Source organism: Oryza sativa, chromosome 7 (genome assembly GCF_034140825.1).
Source record: "Oryza sativa Japonica Group chromosome 7, ASM3414082v1".
NCBI classification, from domain to species: domain Eukaryota; kingdom Viridiplantae; phylum Streptophyta; class Magnoliopsida; order Poales; family Poaceae; genus Oryza; species Oryza sativa.
In genome coordinates, this window is record NC_089041.1 from 29,564,191 (window position 1) to 29,586,596 (window position 22,406).

Genomic DNA, 22,406 nt, shown 5'->3' on the forward strand with positions numbered 1-22,406 from the left:
GATCGATATTGGTAATATCCTTGGTAATGTACTTGATCTGTAAGTATAGTTACTCTATGGCTGGTTTAGTTTGTTGCCAAAATTAATCTTATCAAAATTTGATATTACTATAGTTTGACACATATGGGCATTGCCAAAATTTGAAAGTATTGGATGTGTTTGGTTTACCACCTTTTCAAATTCTTTTTTTATGAGAAGAAACTTTTAGAAATACTAAATTTTAGTATGGTGACAATGGAAAAGTATGTTTAGTTATTACATTACCAAAATTTGGTAAAACCAAGAGGTTTCTTTTGCAACAAAGGATTTTTAAGGAATTTTAGAGGAATTCATGTCCTATGAAAAATTTTCCTACGTGATTATTTGGATCACAAGAATAGCTATAACAAATCCTATGAAATTTCTTTGGATTGGCTCAAAACATAGGAATTTTAGAGAATTCTAACATTAGCTTCAACCTCTTAGCAAAAATCCTTCATCTCTCAACTCTCATCTTGTGTTTTTTCTACATTTTTTGCAAATAGCTATTCCTATAATTTTCTTGTGTTTTTCCAATCCATAGAATTTGAGATGTTAGGACATTTAATCCTGTATTTTTTTTCGGGCATTTTAATCCTGTATTGTTTTTTTCGGGAGTACATTCGAAACAGCTGAAAGAGGTAGTCCGAGTGTGCAGTGATATAAATAAATAAATGCAGCAGCCAGCGAGGCGTGATGTGGTGTGCTGCAAAACGTAAAGTAAGCGGCGTATGTCGTGTCCTGTTGCCGTATAGGAGTATGTACATGCACGTGTGCGTACCATATGCTCGTATGTACGGCTCCATATCATATACGTACATTATGCTGTCCTGCATGCCTGCCTATAGGATCAGAGAGAGTATCTCAGTAATTTATCAGTATATATAAGGCAACTGGGGCCCTGCAGTTGCATAGAGTAGCCATGTACCACTACCGTGCAGCAGCCTGAAGATATGTATGTACTCCTCTATCACCGTGTTTAGTTCCAAACTTTTTTTTTCAAACTTTCAACTTTTCTATCACATCAAAACTTTCTTACACACATAAACTTTTAACTTTTTCGTCACATCGTTCCAATTTCAACCAAACTTCTAATTTTAGCGTGAACTAAACACACCCTATATATATATGGGTGGTCACTCCACTCAGCACTGCTCATTGGGAATCCTATGCAACTTTTTACTCATCGTCAGGTTCCTCCTCCGTTGTTTCCTTCCTATTCCTATACCCAACAATCGATTGCCCTGTTAGTATTACTGACTGTGAACAATCCATCGAAATAATGAATAAAAACACAAGCTACCCGCACCTTTTTCACACATTTAGTAATAGCTCATTGTCAGTAATATTATGTAATATGGACTGGAGAACATGATACATTTGCATGACTGCAGACACATGATAGTGATACTAGTAAAAAGCTACTAGCTGCTACTACTATCAGCTCACAGCCAACTCTGCATTCATTCAGATGCCTGCCTTCATCATACAGTCACTCTTATGAATTATGATCTAGAGGCATATATATAGCTGCCCTGTTGTTACAAAAAAATGCAAAGCATCGAACACTTACTGCTACTCTTATGCGGGTCCGGAAGAAACTCCGTTTCTTTGTTCTTCTCACCGCATGAATGAATAATTTTCATCTCTCTCTCTCTGTGTGTCCCCAACCCAATACATACTGCCGCTACTTTAGCATAGGATCCAATGAGATATCATGTCTCGGCCGTGTGCAACCCTCTTTATTTTTGGGTGCATGACATTTCTGAGTGAGATAGTACATTCGCTGCATACATATCCATGGCTCTAAAATAAATGCAAGTGTACACTAAAAACTATTTCTCGATATCAAACAGGAGATCTATGTGCCTTTGCCTTTCAAGTAAGAAGAAAAACAGAGAGAAATAAACGACAGACAATAGCTAGCTAACCAAACCTTTACAAACTTGCTTCTCAAATTTGTTGCTGTATATATGTCTGACGTAGACATGGATTAAATTCCATTATCCAAAAAAAAACCCTTACCAATTCATTTTTTTTAACCAAAGATCGATCCAGCTTTATAACAAAAACTAGAGAGAATGTCAATTCAAATTTAACCATGACAAAAAAAACCTATAAGCCCACTGGGTGGATCGATATTTTGAATTGCATATCCATTTCCGCCTTACTGTACATGTCCTACTCCTAGTTAAAACGACAATGCGCATATTTAAGTTAGTGCAGAGAGCAGGAATTAATCTTCTTTTACCTCTTTATATATTAAAAAATTGCATTCCCTATCTTGGGAGCGTATCCTATACACACAGGCCCTCGCGTGTACACACCGTGTACACCAACTAAAAAATATCACAAAAAATTATAGGAAAATTCATACATATACTTTCAATAGTATTACATCTACGTGCAAAGTCGCATCTTCAAATTCATTCTACATAGAGAATAACAAAAAAGATAAAATTTTAACAAAATTGCAACCTTAAAACTGTCAGATTTTTTGTTTTTTTTTGTTACGGCTAAAATATAATGAATTTGACGTTAAGATTTTAACCCTAGGTGTAATACAATTGAAAGTATGTGTATGATTTTTTTCTAGATTTTTTGGTGACATTTTTTAGTTGGTGTGCACATGTGTACACGTGAGGATCTGTGTGCATAGGATATGTTGCCCCCTATCCTAGCATCATTGGTGCACGTAACTATATAAATAGTCATGAAAAATCGTAGAGTTCAAAGGTTAGAAATAATTCTAAAGATTGGATCCATTTTAACAACCACATGGCCACTTAAGTACAAGAGATTGAAAAGCAGAGAAAAGTAAAGGAAAAAATTAAAAAAAAGTAAAGTATATATCTTTATTATCGTTGTTTTTCCCTTCTTTCGTCCGATGGTGACATTGTTGCGGTCGATGATGGATCTGGAATTTGCATATATTGTTGTTTTTTCAGTTGTGTGCAAGTCAAACTGTCTGTAGGGACACGTAGCAATATAATCTTGATTCCATTACAAGTTAGGTACTCCCCTGGTTTCGTACTGTAAGTTGTTTTAATTTCATCTTAATTTAAACTTTTCTTAAATTTGATAAAGTTTATAAAAAGACATGTAGCACAATTTTCAACCCAAAATAAACATATCAATGTATAGATTCAATGAAAGTAGTTTGGTGTTTACACTACTACAAATCAACTAAAAATATTATTGAAAATTCAAAAAAATTGAGTAAAAGTATTATAACTATGTGTAAGGATCTGACCTCAAATTCGCTATATTTTTATCGTAACAAAAAAAACTTAATAATTTTAAGAGTATAAATCTATCAGAATTTTATCTTTTTTTTCTTCACATGTAGATGAATTTGAATATTAGACTTTACACATCCTCTCTCCGTCACATAAAAAATAAATCTAGTACGAGATGTGACACAAATTAGTACTATAAATTTGACCACTGAAAAATTATTCGTGTGTTTCAAAATATATTGGGGCTAAAGAAAATAAAGTTAAGCATAGCGGACCTGTTGGAGGGACCTGCTCACACCAGATAAAGATTGCTCCTTTAAATTCTTTTAGCCTCTGGATCGACTGGTGAAGATGAGGAGCTGAGAGATGCATACAGTGTAGACATTTCATGTGGCAGACCAATAATCAATTATAGTTAGTTACTTATAGTTAGCTAGCTAGAGAAACGACGAATAAAGCTGCGCGCGGCCATGCATGATATGCCATCCGGCGACTTCGAATTCGTACTCCACAGCATCGCGAAAAGAGTCAGCATCATATCAGCAGCAAGAATGAGCTGGATAGATCGAGCTAGTTGACATATATGCATGTAAGCATGCAGGATTAACCTAGCCATGATCGATGGTCCATCCAAATTAACCGCGCTGCTACTGTACATGCATATGATGCATTGACATATGAATACGGTGATCTGTTCCATCCTACTGTACCAAGATATATATAGGAATGGATACATATATATGCTTATATATATCTGACAAAAAGGCAAGGCAAGCACTATATATGCACCCATTTAGCTAGGGGCTTGTTGTTGCTCCTCCTCGATGTCGATGGATTGAGTTGCGCTGACCTCCAGAATTAAAGGCAGGCAGGCAGGCAGGCAGTCAGGAATCAAGCTAGTGATCAGTTAGCAGAGAGGGTCGTTGTTTGGTAGTGCTTGTTGTTGCCTAGGCACTCGATCCTGTCCTTCCTTCCTGCGTGATCGATCGATCTTAATATATATAGTTGCATATTGGAACGACTCACTTGTTTTTCATGGATCACCACACCAATGTTTGCTTGCTGTACTTGGAACAGTGGTCTGCTGCCAGCCTCTGCTAGTTACTAGGATTAATAACAGGTCTCTTTCATGTGTTGGCACTTGGCAGCAGCTAGCAGTACTGCTTTATTTGCTGTGCTGGGGACGAGCGAGAGCAAATTCAGATCAGAAACATGCAGACAAGACACACACATTGGCACATTGCACACCAGACAGACAGCGACTTAATGCTGGATCATATATGGGACTATACCCATGTTTAGCTGCATGCATGCAGTAATTATGAGATAGTTTTAGTGTGAAATTAACCATGTTCCATTTAGCTCAACTATCAGTTTAAACTTGTGACACAGTACTGTATTCTCAGTTGAAGATACTCCAAAGAAGGTTGCAGCAACTGCCGGCCTTGAGTTGAGTGCACGGCACAAGTGTAATTAACTACTGAGTACTACATGCAGGGGTAGAGCAGATATGGGTGCTCCAATGGCTTTGGAGGATCAATATTCTGACCCTGATGAGTCCTGACCCACATTGCATATATCTGCCCCCATTCCCCATGTGACTAGATGCTCGCTGTTCGATTCGTTGCTGGTAGATTTGGAGCACTAATGCTCCTTGTTTACCAAACGGTTTCGATCACCTAATTAAAGTACTCATGTCTTCTTTTCCAGCTGGAGTAGTATTATCACTTACTACTATTTGCCACGTTTAATTTCTACATTAATTTGACTTGTATATAAGCGAGCTTCAGTCTCTGTCTCCAAACAAACTAGGTTCTGTTCAGCCTTGAGTTCTACACGAAACTTAAAAGAGTACGTCGCGTTTTGTTTATACTGATTATAAGCCGTAACGTTTTATTGATAAAACTAAACAATAATGTGTGAAGAAAACTTTTATATGTATTTTTATTAATTCAAAACCAAAGTTGGAAAATAAACTATAACAAAATAAACCTTAAAATTAGGTTTTAAAATCTAAATTTTGGTTGCTTATAAGCTGAAGGTTAAACAATACTAGAATATTTTAATTTTTTTTTTGTCTTGTATAGATATTCCATAGCTGAATTAAAAAAAAAAACAACTGAAAACACATGGCAGGCTTCCGGGTGGTTAGTAGAAGACAGTAGTACATTAATCCCCAGTGGCAGTTTGGAGACAGTTAGGAGCTGGTAGTTAGCATGCATGAGAGATGTTCAGTGATCATAGCTCAATGTATATGTGATGTTGACATAACGGTTGCATTGTCTACACGCATATACTCACTCTACTATACTTTTTTTTTGAAACATTGCCCTAATAAGCTAAAGCTAAGGCTAAAATTTATTTTTTAAAAACTTAATTTTGAAGTTGATTTAAGATATTTTCAATATTGTTTTTTTTCAGTATTGACTTTTAAGTTACTGAGAACACATCTATGAAATTTTTACCTATAAATTAACTTTTAATACTATCTAATAAGCCATGACAAGATGGACAACCGATAAGATTGCTATACTTTAGAATGAGAAGGTTTGGCCTTCTCTAAAAAACGGTTAATCCATCAACGAACTGTCTCACCAGCTCAACATATATACTCCGTACAGGGGAAGATTATTGCCTTATCTTTTGGCCCGAATATATATATACATGAAAACGGAAAGCAAACCAACCACCTAAAGTCATAAACATCAACTCGTCCAATGATCCAATGGATTAACCACTAATTAAGATGAGATGGCGAGAGGGGCAATCATTATTCAGTGGTACCAGTTCACCTCCCACTCTCTAATCCCTAATGCATGGGGCTCATGATCATGCTCATATCGCTCGTATATGCAAGGATGATAATTTCACATCTCCTCGATGTGGATTCTTTTGAGTAATATATCTCCCTATTTCCCCCGAAAAAAAAAGATGATCATATGACAATCAACTGCTGCAATCAATAATGCTAGCTTCGGAAAAATGGAAACAAACAGTAATTAAATACTCCTTCTGATCACAACAACATAACATCATGCAGAAAATTTCTTAGGGCTGCTTGTTCATTACTTTGTTACCAAAATCAACCTTACCAAAATTTGGTAATGTCAAAATTTAGCACTTTTGAAGTTACCAAAATTTGATAGTGTTGGTTGTGTTTGGTATGAAACCTTACCATTGAGAGAGATTTAGTGAGAGGAAACTTCTAGAATTACCAATATTTGGTAGGGTAAATGGTAACGTTATGTTTAGTTTTTGACTATACCAAAATATGCTAACGCCAAAACTTGTAAGGTTGAAAATGGTAGGAAAGTGAAAATGCCCTTAGCCATAACTTTATTAAAACTTTGAACACCAAGATCTTTTTAAATATTTTGATTTGATATATGAACATAATGTGCCTCAAGAAAATACTCTGGTAATGCAAGCTTTTATCAGGTTTGACAAATATAGTGTGATATAAATTTATAGCCAAAGTTGTATTTAGACCATGTCAATTTTTTTTTAAAAAAAATAGGTTCAAAAAGAGAACGTCAATATTTGTAGGAAGAGTTTTTCACCTATCCTTGAAGAGATATATACTTTCTCACAGTTTAAGAGGTAAAAACTGTACTAGAACTGATTAGAAAATATTTAATAAATGTGTAGTCAAGTGGTAATGTAAAGGGTGGGTGAAGTAAAGCATACATACCCTTGGATTCCACTTCCCCACATACCCAAGTTTCTACTGGACTAAATAATTGAGCAAGAGTATCTATATACTGTAGTCACAAACATGTACTGTACTCCAGTACACTTGTATCTACAGGGTACTGGAGTGATGGAAATGGTGAGGTGTCAACAAGGTTGACCTGACCTTAGGGTCCAATCCAGTCCAGCCACCTGAAAAACCCTGAAAGTCTAGTCTGAAAACAGGGATGGATTGATCCAATGATCCCCTCCATCCATCCGTTTGACCGTATGCGAAGACATATGCATGGGCAATATATATATGCAATCAGGCATCCGATGGTAGTCACCAAATAAAATGCTACTGTATGGCATTGGCAACCAGCCTGGAGTAGTGGTACCCTTTTTCTTAATTATTGATTAACAGGCGACTGCTCCAACAGCCTGCAGCTGGCTCCACCTCATTAGCACTCTCCATGGACACAGTCTGACAGCTGGGCCCACTCATTGTTAGTTGCTCATAGTACATGCTAACATGTGTTCTTCTAGAGGTAAATCAGTTGTAGTATAATCCATTTAGGGCTTGTGAGTTAATCCCCTAGTCTAGCAGTAATAAGATGAATTCGGTACACTATGTAGAGGTAGTGGGTAGGTAATGGTTGCTTTGATTACTGTTGGCGTACTGGTAGTAGGGGAGTAGTCTGTATTTTAAAGTTTGAAAGATGAGTAGTTTTGCAGTGATGAAATGAAAAGGGGGAAGGGAAGTGTAACATAGCAATACCACTGGAGTAACATGGGTGGACAGCAGAGTAGTTGGTGTGCTGGAAAGGCCATGCCATGCATGATATGATGCTGACAGTCAGGCAGGCCTCTACATGTGACAAGGCTTCAATGAATTGAAATGAAATTTAAGTATGCTTTGCTGCTGCTGCTCTTTCTTCTCTCTGCATTCCATTTCATTACTGCCTCTAACAGCATTATCATATATGCAAGGTAATTAATTAAAAATTGTTACTCCATGTACTGTAATCCTACTGTATAATTCTTCCAGTTTACTACTGTACTACACATGCCATTATAAGTGTAAGTAGGTAGGAGTAGGAGTAGTGTGCCGTGAGTTTATCCACGACAATTACTGTGGTACTCTAGGTGGTGTGCAGGAGTAGTAAAAGGTTATCATGAGATGCGAATGTGAATGAATGAGCAGAGTGTCCTAATCACATGGAGAAGATGAAGAAGATCAGAAAAGCCAGCAGGGAAAAAGAAAAGAAAAAAAAAAGAAGAGAAGAGGAGAGAAGAAAAGGCAGGAATTGCTTTGCTGGCAGGGTGATGTGCCAATGGTTTCTTTCTCTTTCTTTCTCTTTAAAAAGCTTTTAGCCGAGGTGGATGCATAGGCCATGGCACCCTACGCACTAGGAGACCACCAATACTAGGGTAGGGTGGCCTGCGTGTGCGTGCCAAGGAGGAGGAGTGCACAGCACGGGCATCTTCTTCTTGTCCAGCTTGGGATCATCCATATCCAGCTATACTATACTACTCGATCCCTTCCATTCTCTTCTCTTCTCTTCTCTTCTCTTCTCCTCTCATGGTCATGGGACTCATGGAGATGGAGTAGTTTGGTTGGTTCGTTAAGGGACAGAGGGAGCTGGCATTTCTTTAATTTCTTGCTCTCCATTCTCATTCCCAATCCATCTACATTTCCTAAGTATATATACTCCATACCATACATAGGAGTACTCCAGTAGATTGCCAAGGCCTTACTGCTGCTTCTGTTTCTTGCCACCAATGGCGGTGTCCTCGCCGGACAGGAGAAGGAATTGGCTCCGCGGACACCGAAAGGTTGTTTCTTGCCCCCTCTTTAATTCTTCATCCAATGTGTTATGTGCCACCAAAAAAGATGGCAATTTGGGCGGTTTTGCTCCCAATTTGGCTTTGGCTTCAGCAACTGATTTGTTGGTGCTGTGCATTGTGCAGCAGATCATCGGAGACTACCTCGCCGAGGCTCGGGCTGCTCTCGCCGCCGCCGCCGCCGCGCCGCTGGATGGGGAAGGTGGCGAGCACTCAGCGGCTACGGCGGCGCTTGGACTAGTGGAAGCGGTGCTAGAGATGTCGCCGCGCATGGAGGCCGCTCTCGAGCTCCGGGCGCGCTCTCTCCTCGCGCTCCGCCGCTACCGCGCCGTCGCCGACATGCTCCGCGACTACATCCCCAGCTGCACCAAGCCCTGCTCCGCCGATGATACCTCCTCTTCCTCCTCCTCCTCCTCCTCTTGCTCCTCCGCCTCCCGCACCGACCTGCTCTCGCCTGCCCGTGACCGCTCCGACGCTGCCTCCGCCGCCTCCCGCTTCCTCTGCTGCTTCGACATTTCCGACCTCAAGCACCGCGTCCTCGCCGGCTTCTCCAAGAACACCAGCGCCGACACCCAGTGGAGGTACTTGGTCTTGGGCCAAGCTTGCTTCCACCTCGGATTAATGGAGGACGCCGCCGCGCTGCTCCAGACCGGCCGCCGCCTCGCCTCGGCCGCGTTCCGACGGGAGAGCGTCTGCTGGTCGGAGGACAGCTTCTCGCCGTCCAACCTCACGGCCAACGCTATCTCCGCGCCGGCGAGTCGAAGAGCCTCCAAGTCCGGCGCGGCGGGAAGCGAGGCGGAGTCCGTGTCGCAGCTCCTCGCGCACGTCAAGCTCCTGCTCCGCCGGCGCGCCGCCGCGGTGGCGGCGCTGGACGCGGACCTCCCCGCCGAGGCCGTGCGCCATTTCTCCAAGGTGCTCGACGCGCGGCGTGGCGTGCTCCCGCACCCGTTCGCGACCGCCTGCCTCGTCGGCCGCGCCGAGGCGCTCCGTTCCAGCGGGCGGGCAGCCGACGCCATCGCCGACTGCAACCGCGCGCTCGCGCTTGACCCGGCGTTCATCCCGGCGCTGCGCTCGCGCGCCGACCTTCTCGAGTCGGTAGGGGCGCTCAGCGACTGCCTCCGCGACCTGGAGCACCTCAAGCTCCTCTACGACGCGGCGCTCCGCGACGGCAAGCTGCCGGGGCCGACATGGCGGCCCCAGGGCGGCGTTCGCTTCAGTGAGATCGCCGGCGCGCACCGCGCGCTGACCCCACGCATCCAGCAGCTCCGCGGGCGCGTGGCCGGCGGCGAGGCGTGCAGCGTGGACTACTACGCCCTCCTCGGTGTGCGCCGCGGTTGCACGCGGTCGGAGCTGGAGCGCGCGCACCTCCTCCTGACGCTGAAGCTCAGGCCCGACCGGTGCGCGTCGTTCGCCGAGAGGCTGGAGCTCGTGGACGAGCACCGCGACCTGGAGGCCGTGCGCGACCAGGCGCGCATGTCGGCGCTGTCGCTGTACCGCATGCTGCAGAAGGGCTACTCGTTCATCATGTCCGTCGTGCAGGACGAGGAGGCCGCAGAGAGACAGAGGGCCAAGGACGCCGCCGCCGCCACCGCCGCGGCAGCAGCAGCAGCCGCCGCGGCAGCGTTGGCGCGCGAGCAAGAAGAGACCGCCGCCGTGCCGGAGAAGGCCAGGATCAGTAGTGTTAGTGTGCCTAGCACGAATGTTCAGGTTCAGGTAACTCAGGCAGCAGCAATGCCAACAGCTGCCATGGCGGCGGCGGCGGCGATGGGAAGTCCGGTGTTCCAGGGCGTGTTCTGCCGCGACATGGCGGTGGTGGGGACCCTGCTGTCCCGTGGCGGGTTCGACCGGCCGATACCGGTGAAGTGCGAGGCGATGAGCTGCTGATGAATTGCTAGTGCGGCCAGGACGGAGGAAGAAGAAGGTGGCGGGAAAACAGAGAGCAAGTTTGAAGCGAAGCGTTGGTTTGGTTCCAAATCTGGACAAGTTGTGTACAGCTCGAAATGGCGCTTTCCAGCGGGGAAAACGACCCACAGAAGGCAGTTGTTGAAAAATTTTGGATTTGTCTCGTTTTGTTGTGTACTTGTAGAGTCTGTTAAGTATTGTAGCTCTAGTTTCCTTGTGAAATCTGGTCCCTTCTCTCTCTCTCTCTCTCTCTCTCTCTCTCCCTGTAGATGTCCATGCACCATGCTAGGCTACCCTCTTGGTAATGCAAATTTTGTACAGATTTCAATTCAGAGTTATTTTATCAATCAAGATCCTGCACTGGTATAGTAGTAGTAGGAGTATATTTTACCTGCAGCCGCATACCTCCAACGAACTGAAGTCCGAAGGCGATGCTATTGCTATACAAGTTTCTTCATCCTCTGCTTGTACTATTACCAACAACAAATTCAGAATTCGGGGACGAGGAAAAAGCATCAGCAAATGCATGTGGATAAGTGTGGTGAAGGTGTGTGTGCCCATGCTCTGGTGACGGCGGATGATGCGAGAGATCAATATGGGCACAAACAACAGCAGCAGCAGCAGATCTGGTGTCGTCGTCTCGGTCCGGTCGGTCCCATGGCTGCACAGCCAAAAGTCGCCCGTTTTCTGCTTTGCAGCCGCAGATAGAGCTGCAATCTAGCAGCTCGTGAGTGTGGGCTAGCTCATCTCAGCTGATCAGCTTGCTTCAAGTTTATCGATGGTGGCATATGGCAACTGAAGAATGGCTGGCATTCAGTCTCACACATGGCATAGTGGCACGCCATATTGTTTGTGAGAACTCATCATTCATGGTCCCTCTGGTCCCTGCTGAATGTAAAGGAAGAAATGGGAGTAACAATGGTAGTAACATCCTACTACAGCTTTTCTTAAAGCGAACAAATGTGGACATAATCCGATGACAAATCTGCTGGTGTGCAGAGAAATCCATGGGACTGTACACTCGTGCATGGCAAAATTTTTTACTCCTACAGTAATGTTCCTGCACTGCACAAAGGACGTTCTCCTTTTGAGACCAAGCTTTAATGAGATTGCCCTGCAATGCTGCATGGCCATGGCATGCCAGCTTTTGTTCTGATGATCCAGCTAGCTTAGCTACTGATATCTAATCCAACCTGCCCATCTGAAAATTTCTATTTGCAATGCAAGCAAGCAAGCAAGCCGTTGTTTGCTCATCAGATCTGGATTGGAAAGAAGGAATTGGATCTGTCGTTGCACCACTTGATCGATGGTGTACTTGTTCATTCTCTGAATAAAGAGGAAGAGAGGTTGCACCGCATGAACAGGGCATGACTCGCGTAAAGAATGACGTGAAAAGGAAGCCGAATTAGCTGTCCCTTAGCATGGCTCGTGTCGTGTAGATTACTATTAGTTGGATCGTGCAGGCAGAGGCAGAGGCACCCCTAGCTAATTTATTGCGTCAGATCACACAACATGGTCTGTTACTTACAGGTTGATGGTTCACATGATGCATCGGTTTAATATCCTTCTCAAGCGGATAAAGTGATCGATCAAGCTGAGCAAGACAAAAGACATCATTTAATTTGAACGTCCAAATGCCGTCTTTGCACTGCCAAATTGGTCTATCAAAATTGGTGGTACCAACCTGTGTACTGTACTACACATGACACCTGCGGTGAAGTAACACAAAATGTTAACCCTTACGTTAGCTGCAGTAACTCACTGTTAACTCAGTAGGAGTAGGAGTTTACACTGGGCCGATGTGATTTGTAGCGACAGCATCATGCATGCTTCACTGGCATCAATTTACTAGTAGTATTATACTACTAATAATATTACTATTATGGATGAGAAGATTAGGCAGCACAAGTACCCGAGTCTGATGTGACTTGACAATCTCATTGTGAGCTAATGAACAGGAGGAGGGCCCATTTCTTATGTCTCCAGGCTTTAATCATGCAAATATCTTCACGGTCATTTCTTTAACACCCTTAATCCATTCGTACACAGAGGATGGATGCAGTGAAGATGCCCTTAATCAACAGGTATCGCTCGCTGATGGCCCTGCTGGCTTTTCGCCTTTTGCTCAAAATATATTCGATTCTCTCGGTGAATCGCAAAACAGTGGAGGGGCCTTTTCTTTTAGTCAAGTGCAGCAGCAACCGACACGAGATTTCAGATCCGTGCGGTAAGTTGCCACAAAGTTTCTGTCCCAGTTATGCTCCATTGATTCAAATGGCCAACAACTTTACATGAATGCTTTTCTCAAGAGCTGCAAATGCTTCGTTGCTATAGCTTGCTTCCGTGCCGAGTAGTAGTAGTAGTAGTATAATACATGTATGTAAAATCACGTGGTGAACTGTACTGCACTGTACTATTGGCGGTTGCAAGTGTAAAATTATTTACTGAAAACCAACTCTATACTGTGCTATCATATATGAAGAGTTTGAGATCACTGGCTGGCAAACCACGTAGAAACCATGAAGCAGAAAAACTTTTTACACCGGCACAGCACAGATGACAATCATCGCTACCGTAGAACAGAAGAGGCAGAGAGATCAGCTACGTTTCAGCACTCTTGATTTGGCAGACTTGTGGGGGAATTTATTTTTGTGGCAGCTGGTGCACAGCCACTCTCCTCCATCACCTGGGGTAGCTTCAGCTTCAGCTTCAAGGGGAATATGCATCCGGGTTCCATTCTCCTCGTCACTGCCACTGCCACAGATCAGCATCAGTCCTCCTTCCCGGTCGTTGGATCCACAAGCCGAACAAGTTGGTTCAGCTGCATCGCCTCAGTTGCCTCTCCAAGCACGTCGTCAAGCTGGCCCTTGAGTAGCTTCGCATGGGACTTGTCTGCCAGATCGTGCATGTTGAAGAGGACATGCTTGTTTAGGGACTGACCTGGCTTGCAGATGTACTCCACAAGATAATCTGCGCTGATGCATGGAATGCCCTGCCTCTTAAACTCCTCTACCCATGCATCTGCGCTTGGCGTCCCAGCAGATACAACAGCGAAGTCGACGTGATCAGGTTTCTTCAAGAACCGGGTGTAAGGTGGGGAGGTTGCCAAGATGGTGCCATCGCCAGCTCTCACCGCGCGCTTCAGTGTATCCTGTTAAAAGAACAAACGAAAGACAACGAACATGGATGAGAAACGAACATTTGAAATTACGTGCATCATAACGATGGACAATATATTGTACTACTAGTAGCATGACAGCATCACAACTGTCTTGTCGGATTAAAAAAAAATCATTGTCTAGATAGCCTTACCAGTGATGGAGAAATGCACTCCCCGTATATAATTATCTGCATCCCGTAGAAAGCGCCATGGCCAGTATGCTGCCTTAGTTGGCGCCATTTCCGAGGAGCATCCAAACTTATAGTATCACCATTGTTAAGGCCATTACCATGCCACTCAAATGGTTCTTCCTCTAAGAACTTCCCAGCCTCATTACAAGCAGTCAAATAATCAGACTTTAGTATCCACCTGTTATTTTGGGGGAAAACAGCAAAGCTTAAGATATCATGAAATCAGATAAGGAAGAATGGTTGCATCGGCACTGTTTTCCTAGTCAAAATCTAGATTTTCAGCAAGCTTTTTTTTTGGGGGTGCAATGGTCAGCCAAAAGGTTAAATCATAACAAAGGAAAAAATGATATATCCAGGTCCTAGTGCACACAATAAATGCCCTTTTGTATCAAAATATTAGTGGTTGCGCACTTTTTTGTTGGATGACTTCGACACAACAAGAGCAAGGTATAAACCATTCGAAATATAAAGCCTAATGAGAGAAAACTGAGTTATTCGGTGACTGGTGCAGCACAATACTAACTATTTATGAGAATTAACACTGGGGCACATATGGGAAAAATGGTATACCTACCTGCCAGCGGCAGCTGCCGCAAAGAATTTTTCAGTTCTGCGGAGCTCAGGGGAGATAAAATGAGTTGCTTGGAAAGACCATTGATGCGAATCCCTACAAACTCTTCCCTTCAGGCGTCTAAGTATCAACTTATACTCCTTTCTCAGAAGGCGATGCCCACTCAAAATAAATAATCTGGGCTCCAGCACAGTTAACATTCCACAATCGTTTTCTTCTACCACACCGCGGTCAGCAAGCCTGTCTTTGCCACTTCCTGCAGCTTGAATAAAACTGTTCAGACTCGTACAACTGTTTCCATATTTTGATTTGGAAATATTATGATTCCCTGGTAGGTTCTCCTTGTCATGATCAGTAGAACCATCCATTAAATCTGCTGCCTTTTGTCTTTTGCTGCTTCTTGCTTGCGAATTTTGCAATATTTTCGATCTATCTCGCATGTCATCTTCAGAAAATGATACACCGGCATCTCTGGCCCCATCCTCATTGGAACTCTGAAGATTCTGATCCATTGTTTTCTTGCTACCATTTCTAGGACCCTCTGAAGCTCTCTTATACACAAATTTAAATTCAGACACAACAGCACTGCTGTTCTTGCAAGGCACATCACCAAAGCTGTTTTGCTGGACAGCAGATACTTTCCTCTTGGCTGCTGCCTTTCGTACTCTGTTGTTTGGTACAATACTGGGGGTGCATGTTTCAGGGCCACCCATATTTGTGTTGGTTGAGAGTCTCTTAGGGCAAGATCCTGCATTTTCTGGAGGAAACACTTCCTTAAAACCTGACTTTGAAAACATGGCTCCAGTGCTATCAACAATTGGAGCATCAGGCATCTCGACATCAGCTGTTTGAGATACCTTCTCACATGAACTCTTTCGATATTCATCAGCACTTGCACTGCCAGGATTTTTCTCTGCTAACTCAGTCTTGGAAAGTGCTAGTGCTGTGTTCATCTGTAAAGCATCCCGCGAGTTGTTGGTAGCTGCATTATTTGCTTTACTATTTGGGATTTCTTCAGGAATGAATACTGTACATTCAGCACCATTTGGTCTAGCATGATTCTTTTCTGGTTGCACCTCAACTTTATCACCATCAGACTTGAAAGATACAATCTCATCTTTGTTCTTTACAGATCTAGTGGCTGCTTTATTTGAGGCATTCCCAAACCTCTTGACACTGGCATTCTTCACTTTAGAAGTAGGTTCTTCCTGGGGAAATGTTTCGCATTCACTGATGGTTGCAGTAACTTGGATCGATTTAGGAACCACTTCCATGTTTTGATGAGAAACCACAATTGCAAAATCCGTGTTAGGAGCTACAACTTCAGTTTTGTCAACCTGAGGCACATCACTCATCTCAGTGTCCCTGTTTTGAAGAGATGAACTAGAACTTCTTTTGTCAACTTCAGAATCGGCAGATGAGTTTGCAGCACAACCTTTTTCAGACCTTAGACCATTTTCAGAACTAGAACCTCCTTTGTCAACCTCATGCAGTGCAAGTGTATTTTCTCTCAGTGATTTCTTACTCTTAGTAGAGTTTTCAGAAAGCTTTTCTCCTTCAACAGGCCTTGCAAGTTTCAAGGCCCTCCTATAGCTCAACAGGTTGCTTTTAGATTGGCCAGACTTTTCTTTTGCAGTTAAAATCACAGATTCAGCAGAGTTTCTACTGGGATCAGAAAACGTTGCTGCTTCAGATGCACTTTCCCTGCTTGAGAAAGGACTATTTGCAGTTCCAGTTTCTGAGCTTACGGATGGCTTCATACTGATTGAAGAAAGCTTACTTGCCCTCTTCTGAGCGAGTGCACCACTTGATTTATTCACCTTCTTTACTATCTCAACGTCTCTCAGGCTTTCAGCATCAGTAATGTCACTAATTTTGTGATCACTTTTCATTGATGGAGAGATAGTAAAGTCAACCCTTGGGGTAACTCCCTCAAAACTTTGTGGTGATCCTGTTGGTTTTAAATTAGCTTCTGGTGACACAGACTTCCGGCAACGTCTTCTGTTGTAACTTAAGACTTGGCTATTCTTCTTTGATGCTGCATTGCCTGTTAATCTCAAATTAGCCTCACACAAAGTTAGCTCCCGTGCAGTATTTGACTGATCAACTGCAGTATTAAGATCAGGTGTAGATCCACCATCCTTCTGGCCTACATTTCCACTTATACCTGATGGCCGTAATGTTTTCTCTGAGAAAGTTTCTTTGGAAGGGGTTGACCAAAGTGCAATGTTCACATTGTTCTGATTACTGCTATCCAAACAATTTCCACCAATGGTCTCTGTTTTGTCCACCAACATAGCAGGTGCAGTAGTTGATTGATGCACATGATGATCAGAACAAACTGTGGTCCCAGCTATGTTGGAAATACAATGTGCACCAGGACTAGCATCAACTGCCATTTTAACATCATCTTTGGCTTCAGCTCTGTGGACCTGAGCTGCAGGAGCCTCTTCCTTGCCATTAAGAGGAAAATGGGCAGATTCATAAGCATCAGAATCAGCAGATATTGGAGTATTCCGTATGTCTGATTTAATGTTGAGTGATCTACTGGTTGAACCTCCTGCTTTCGTAATCCGCTCTGGAGTGCTCATGTGTCCTCCAGCAGTAATTTCTGCACTGCAAGAGGAGATAGTAGGATCTCTAGTGGGTGCTTGACTATGAGGATCAACAAGAGTAGCCATTCTAATATCTTTAGTGCGTGCGCTTCTAGTTGCACGTTTACTATGAGATGAGCTTCTACCAGCTTCTTCTTCATCATCTTCGGAGTCCTTGGCTTGTGCTGCCATTATCTCTATTTCCCAACCGCTGAATAAAGAAAATGTCCATAATTAGCTTCCAAGAATAACATTAGATGTATACTTGTGATGAGCAAGTACACCAGACATGACATACAGAACACTGAAGAATGAGCAGTTGTGGGTTTATGGCACATGTACAAAAAAAAGAGACATACATTGAAGGGACAATGTGGCATTATATCCTCACCTTTTCGTATAATCATCAGCTGGAAGAATTTTCCATGCCATTAAGCTGCAGAATGCAAATATATGTGGGATTTCAGCTAAAAGTAACAATGGTGCTTTGGTAACATTTTAATTTTTAGGTAGTTGATTAAATGCACATACCAATCTTCCAGCCACTGATGATTAACCAGACTGACATTTGCCCGTTTGGCGGTATTTTCCCGTTTTGCAACTTTGTACTTCTCACCTAGCACAGTTTAGAAAAGGTGGTGAATTGCATTTAAATACTAGCACAATGGATTGAATGCAGACAGGAAAACAATCAAGCCCTAATTTCAGTAAAACATTCAGAGGTGTGCATCAGTTATGCAAACTAACCCAACAACCGACATCAAAATACAATACAGTCCATACATTCAACTTCCAATAGCCAAAGTAAGTCAACAAGCTTTACACTCGACACCTTTATAGTAAAAGGATAAATGAACATGAAATTTGTACATAATTTTAAAACTCGAATATAAACTAAAAAGATCAAATAAATCAGGTGCAAAATCAACACATATAATACATGGTCATAAAACTATAATGATAACCGTGGAGGAAAGGATGAGGAAAAACAGTAAGTGCAACATAAGTTCAGACCAAAGTATGGAAAACTAAGGAGAAAAAAGTATACCTTCAAATTTATAGCAAATGAGATGGGTGTCTTTGAGCGCATCAAAACTCTTGGAGAACTCTGCTCCCATCAAAGAAGCCATTTTCTACATTCAACAGCAAAACGAGTGGTTGAAAGACGTGTGATGAGGCGAAGAAAAAATAGTGGTATTAAGACCTGAATGTGATAGAAGAATCTAATTCCTACATGGAAAGAGTATTGAAGGAACAGTGGTGCATGTGGATCCACTTATATAGCATATTAACTGAGTTGCTCTACAGCAGAAAGAATAAGTTAAAACAGGCTTGGTGTCAGTAAATTGGAGATAATACTTAGCAGTATAGCAGCAACAAGTTCTCCATACAAGGGGACCAAAACTTAAGCATATGCTTTATCATCTCTCACAAGTCACACAGAAGGGAAAGCTAAGAGCATCTCCAACAGTCTCTCTAAATCTGACTCTCCAAATGTCTATTTGGCCAACTCTCCATCTAATTTGGCAAGTCAAACTCGTGGTTTACTCCAACAGCCTCTCCATCTACTATCTCCATCATAAGTGTATGACAAATAGGACCCATATGTCAGCCTATACTAACCTTTTTCCACCCCATTCCCCTGTACATCCCCTTCTTCCTCCCTTCTACTCCTACTTCGATTGCGGCGACGGCGACTCACGGGAGGCGGGCTGCGCGTGGCGGCAGCGTACGGCGACTCACGGGAGGCGGGCCGCGCGAGGCGGCGGCGTACGGCGGCGGCGGGCGCGCGAGGCGGCGGTGGACGGCGGACGGCGGCGGGCGCGCGAGGCGGCGCAAGACGGCGGCGGACGGCGGTGGCGGGCGCGCGAGGCGGCGCGAGATGGCGGCGGACGGCGGTGGGCGGCGAGGCGGCGGCGGACGGCGGCGAGGCGGACGGCGGACGGCGGAGGCGGCGAGGCGGCGGCGGACGGCGGCGGGCGCGCGAGACGACACCAAGCCGGCGGGCTGCAGCGCACGAATCCGCTCCTCGCCGGCCTTCCTCGCTCCTCCCTCACCGCCGCGCCCTCCATCCCTCGCCGGCGTGGTTGGAGACGACGCAGACGGCGGCGGTCGCGGCTAGCTCCGGCGCGGACGGCAGCGGCGGGCGCGGCTAGCTACGACGACGACGACGCCGAGGACGGCGGCGGTCGCGGCTGGGGACGGCGCGGACGTCGGCGGGCGGTCGCGGCTAGCTCCGGCGCCTCTCTCCTCCGTGCCGTCGCCGTCGTGCGGTTCGTAGTAGTCATCGTCGCTGCCTTTTGCTCTAGCCGGGGGGAGAGGGAGAGAGAGAGGGTGGGAGGTGGCGTGGTGGGGCCAACGAATAGCCAGGCAAAGAGACTCTCCAAGTTTGGCCAGCGAGGGGTGTGATTTAGCCATGCAGATGGCTTGGCTAACTAGATGGAGAGGCTGTTGGAGGGTATTTTTTTCTCATACTGCTAAAATTTAACTTGGCCAGCCATTTAGCCATTCTATTGAAGTTGCTCTTAAGTGACTCCAATCAACAATATAGACTGGAATGTATATGAAAGATACTGAAAGATCCATCAACAATAGACTCCAATCAACTGAAAGTTGAAACAATGGGAGAGTTTTTTTTAGACTGGTTACAGTGGGAGAGTTAGAGGATAAAATCATAAGTATTTACCATAATATCGTCACGCCAATTCTTTTGGTACCCTGTCAAGCAAATGCGTAGTGATTGACTACCCGGTATGCCGCTGAAATCTCTCACTGGTCTATATAGTACCTGTAAGTCCAAAATAAGCAGCTTCAAGTTGCCAAAACTAATCAAGAGAATTTATACGACTCCACATAAAAAAAACAGCAGGGACTTCACTAGAACACTGACAATTTTTTTAGTAGACTGTCCAAAAATGTGAACTGTGGTGCCACTAAAAAGCAGTATACATGGTTTTTTGGGGGTAATTGGCGGATAAATGAAAAATGGGAAAGGGAAGCTGACCCGATCAGCATCAGCCATCTCTCCGAGATCCAAGCTATCGTCCACCCATTGCTCGGATACGACCTTGGTGCCGTCCTTGCGCGCCGCCACGCAGATTGGGTTATCCTAGAAGCAGTTGAGACGAAACATCCGATGGGCAAACAAAGCAAGCGAATGGATGAAGGGCAAAATTGGGGGAGCCAAGTGAACTCACGTATAGGAGGTCGCAGACGATGAGGTGGGTGCAGCCTGCGCCGTAGGCCCCGGCGTCCACGCCGCCGCGCTGCACCATCTCGGAGCGATACTGCAAGGAAGGAACCGCAAATCGAGTGAGACATAGCCGAATCGCGGCAGATTAGCACCGAGCTGGCACGATCCGGCATGGAATCGCAGCGAAATGCGTGGGGATGTAAGGGGGCAGGATCGCTCGCACGCACCTGGGACTCGGAGACGGGGTCGAAGCCAAGGAGCGCGAAGCGGACGCCGGCGAAGAGGCGCCGGTTGTCGGCATCTTGGCCGCCGTGTGCGGGCATGGAGAGGTGGGCGGAGGGATCGGATGGGAGGAGAAATTAGGGTTGGGGAATTGCAAGGATTGTTTGATTGATTCTAGATATCTCTCGATCGATGTCGAGTGAGCCGCCGTGTGAATCTGTGAATTTGAAGTGGGGAATATTGTTGGAGGGAAAGATGGCGAAAAGGAAAAAAATTGTGCGCGCTTTGTGCCGCCGAGACGACTCCTAACTATTAACGGGCCGTACGTGTTTGAGGCCCATCGTAACTACTGATAGAGTAGGACGGCCCATATATGTAGACGAAGACGGCCTATGTATTGGCTGTGAAGCCCTCAAGTGAAGTGAGCGTGTGTGCGCGTTTCGCTCGTTGCCAATGCGAAAACATTCGTGACTGCTGCATCATCAAATATAATCATATATCGAAATATCGAATTCCAAGAAAGAAAAAGGGAAGAACAAAGCAAAACGAACCGCATATCTCCAAACGTTTGCTTGTTTGAGCTCTCATCGCAACATTACACGTACGCGCCATTACAGTAATCAGACATCAATCAATCGTACTATGACAAATTGACAATAGATCGACAAGAAACAGTATATAACTAGCTAGGAGCTAGAAACATCTGCAAGCTAGCAAGATCTCCCAACCCAACCAAAGCAGTGGAGGAGGAGTTGGGGGAAAGGGAAAGCAAGCAAACTTGGCAGATGGATGTTATTGCAAACGAACAAGAGTGCTGTGCTCGTGAATCAAGCAAGCAAGAAGGACATCGATCGATTGCAAATAAAAGTTGCAGTAGCAAGAAGAACAAGTAGAGAGTAGTAGAGTAAAATATCTAGCGGCGGACGATGTGGGAGCACTTGGCCTTGATCCAGCGGAGCCCCCTGCGGATGGACGCCTTCACCTTCCCCTCCACCGCGTACGACTTGTATCCGGCCACCCTCCGCCGCCGCTTCATCTCCGGGTCCGACAGCCACCACGCACCAGGCACCCACCGACACACCGCCTTCATCCTCCGCTCGCCGCCACCGCCATACGGCACCACCGCGTTGCCGTTGCCGTACTGATACTCCCCGGAGTAGGGGCGGTACGACGGCGCCATGGACGGATAGCGCGGCGCCCTCAAGAGAGGAGGATTCAGTCCCAAGCTAGCACAGAGCCAATGAATTGACCTGCAGCTAGCCTCGCCTGCAGGGCAGGGCAGGGCAGGACAGGAGATAGAGAGAGAGGAGTGAGACGTTGGGTTGGGGAGACGTTGGTTTGGCTTGCCTGCCACTGCCGATATGAATACGATTCCGTCTGATCGATGCAGCTAGGAGCTCAGGCATCCTATGCTCGACTCCCTCGGCTTTTGCTAGTCTCTTTCTTTCTTCTCCTTCCTCTTCTTTCTTTTTATTTTACTGTTTTATTTTCTGATGTCCCTTTAAAATTAACCTTGATAATTTCTATTTTTCAAAATTGTGCCAACAAAGTATACTACTATTAACCAATGTTTGTTTGCATTTTTTTTCTTTCTTTAATTGCTCTCAACGACAACGGTTACATAAGTAACATTTTAACAGGGCAGAAAACACATGGCAGACTGATGCCATCTTCCCTCTGCTTCCTTCCTTCACATCTGATGAGCCTGACATCAAAAGCACACGATTCCTTCCTTGCTCCAAAACCATCGAATCTGTTCTATGAATTGCAAACTATGCATTCCATATCAAAGTCCCTCA

General features: G+C 44.7%; 3 protein-coding genes across 4 annotated transcripts; 1 reads left to right on the top strand and 2 right to left on the bottom strand.

Moving 5' to 3' along the window:
* Positions 1–8,447: 8,447 nt before the first annotated feature.
* LOC4344362 (uncharacterized) lies at positions 8,448–11,023 on the top strand. Of its 2 annotated transcripts, none has more exons than XM_015790224.3 (2): positions 8,448–8,765; positions 8,901–11,023. In XM_015790224.3, the coding sequence occupies exons 1-2, from the start codon at positions 8,712–8,714 to the stop codon at positions 10,656–10,658; spliced, it is 1,812 nt and encodes a 603-aa protein (XP_015645710.1). In that variant the 5' UTR covers positions 8,448–8,711; the 3' UTR covers positions 10,659–11,023. The 2 variants fall into 2 exon arrangements, with proteins under 2 accessions (XP_015645710.1, XP_015645711.1); XM_015790225.3 differs by having other exon boundaries at positions 8,904–11,023.
* Positions 11,024–12,975: 1,952 nt separating this feature from the next.
* On the bottom strand, positions 12,976–20,804 carry LOC4344363 (BRCT domain-containing protein At4g02110-like). Its single transcript, XM_015791962.3, is given in 11 exon segments — positions 12,976–13,509; positions 13,512–13,827; positions 13,989–14,205; positions 14,602–17,403; positions 17,584–17,628; positions 17,724–17,808; positions 18,241–18,325; positions 19,879–19,980; positions 20,197–20,301; positions 20,390–20,479; positions 20,613–20,804. Coding segments are annotated over 11 exon segments (4,179 nt in total). The 5' UTR covers positions 20,709–20,804; the 3' UTR covers positions 12,976–13,273.
* A 460-nt stretch (positions 20,805–21,264) lies between these two features.
* On the bottom strand, positions 21,265–21,942 carry LOC4344364 (uncharacterized). Its single transcript, XM_015790664.3, has one exon. It carries the CDS (start codon positions 21,785–21,787, stop codon positions 21,521–21,523), a length of 267 nt encoding a protein of 88 aa, XP_015646150.1. The 5' UTR covers positions 21,788–21,942; the 3' UTR covers positions 21,265–21,520.
* Positions 21,943–22,406: the final 464 nt, after the last annotated feature.

Excerpts from the sequence above, each read along its gene's own strand:
- LOC4344362 (XM_015790224.3), top strand. The coding sequence starts at position 8,712 with ATGGCGGTGTCCTCGCCGGACAGGAGAAGGAATTGGCTCCGCGGACAC. Across the intron at positions 8,766-8,900 it reads GGCTCCGCGGACACCGAAAG|CAGATCATCGGAGACTACCT; the intron begins GTTGTTTCTTGC and ends TGCATTGTGCAG.
- LOC4344364 (XM_015790664.3), bottom strand. The coding sequence starts at position 21,787 with ATGGCGCCGTCGTACCGCCCCTACTCCGGGGAGTATCAGTACGGCAAC.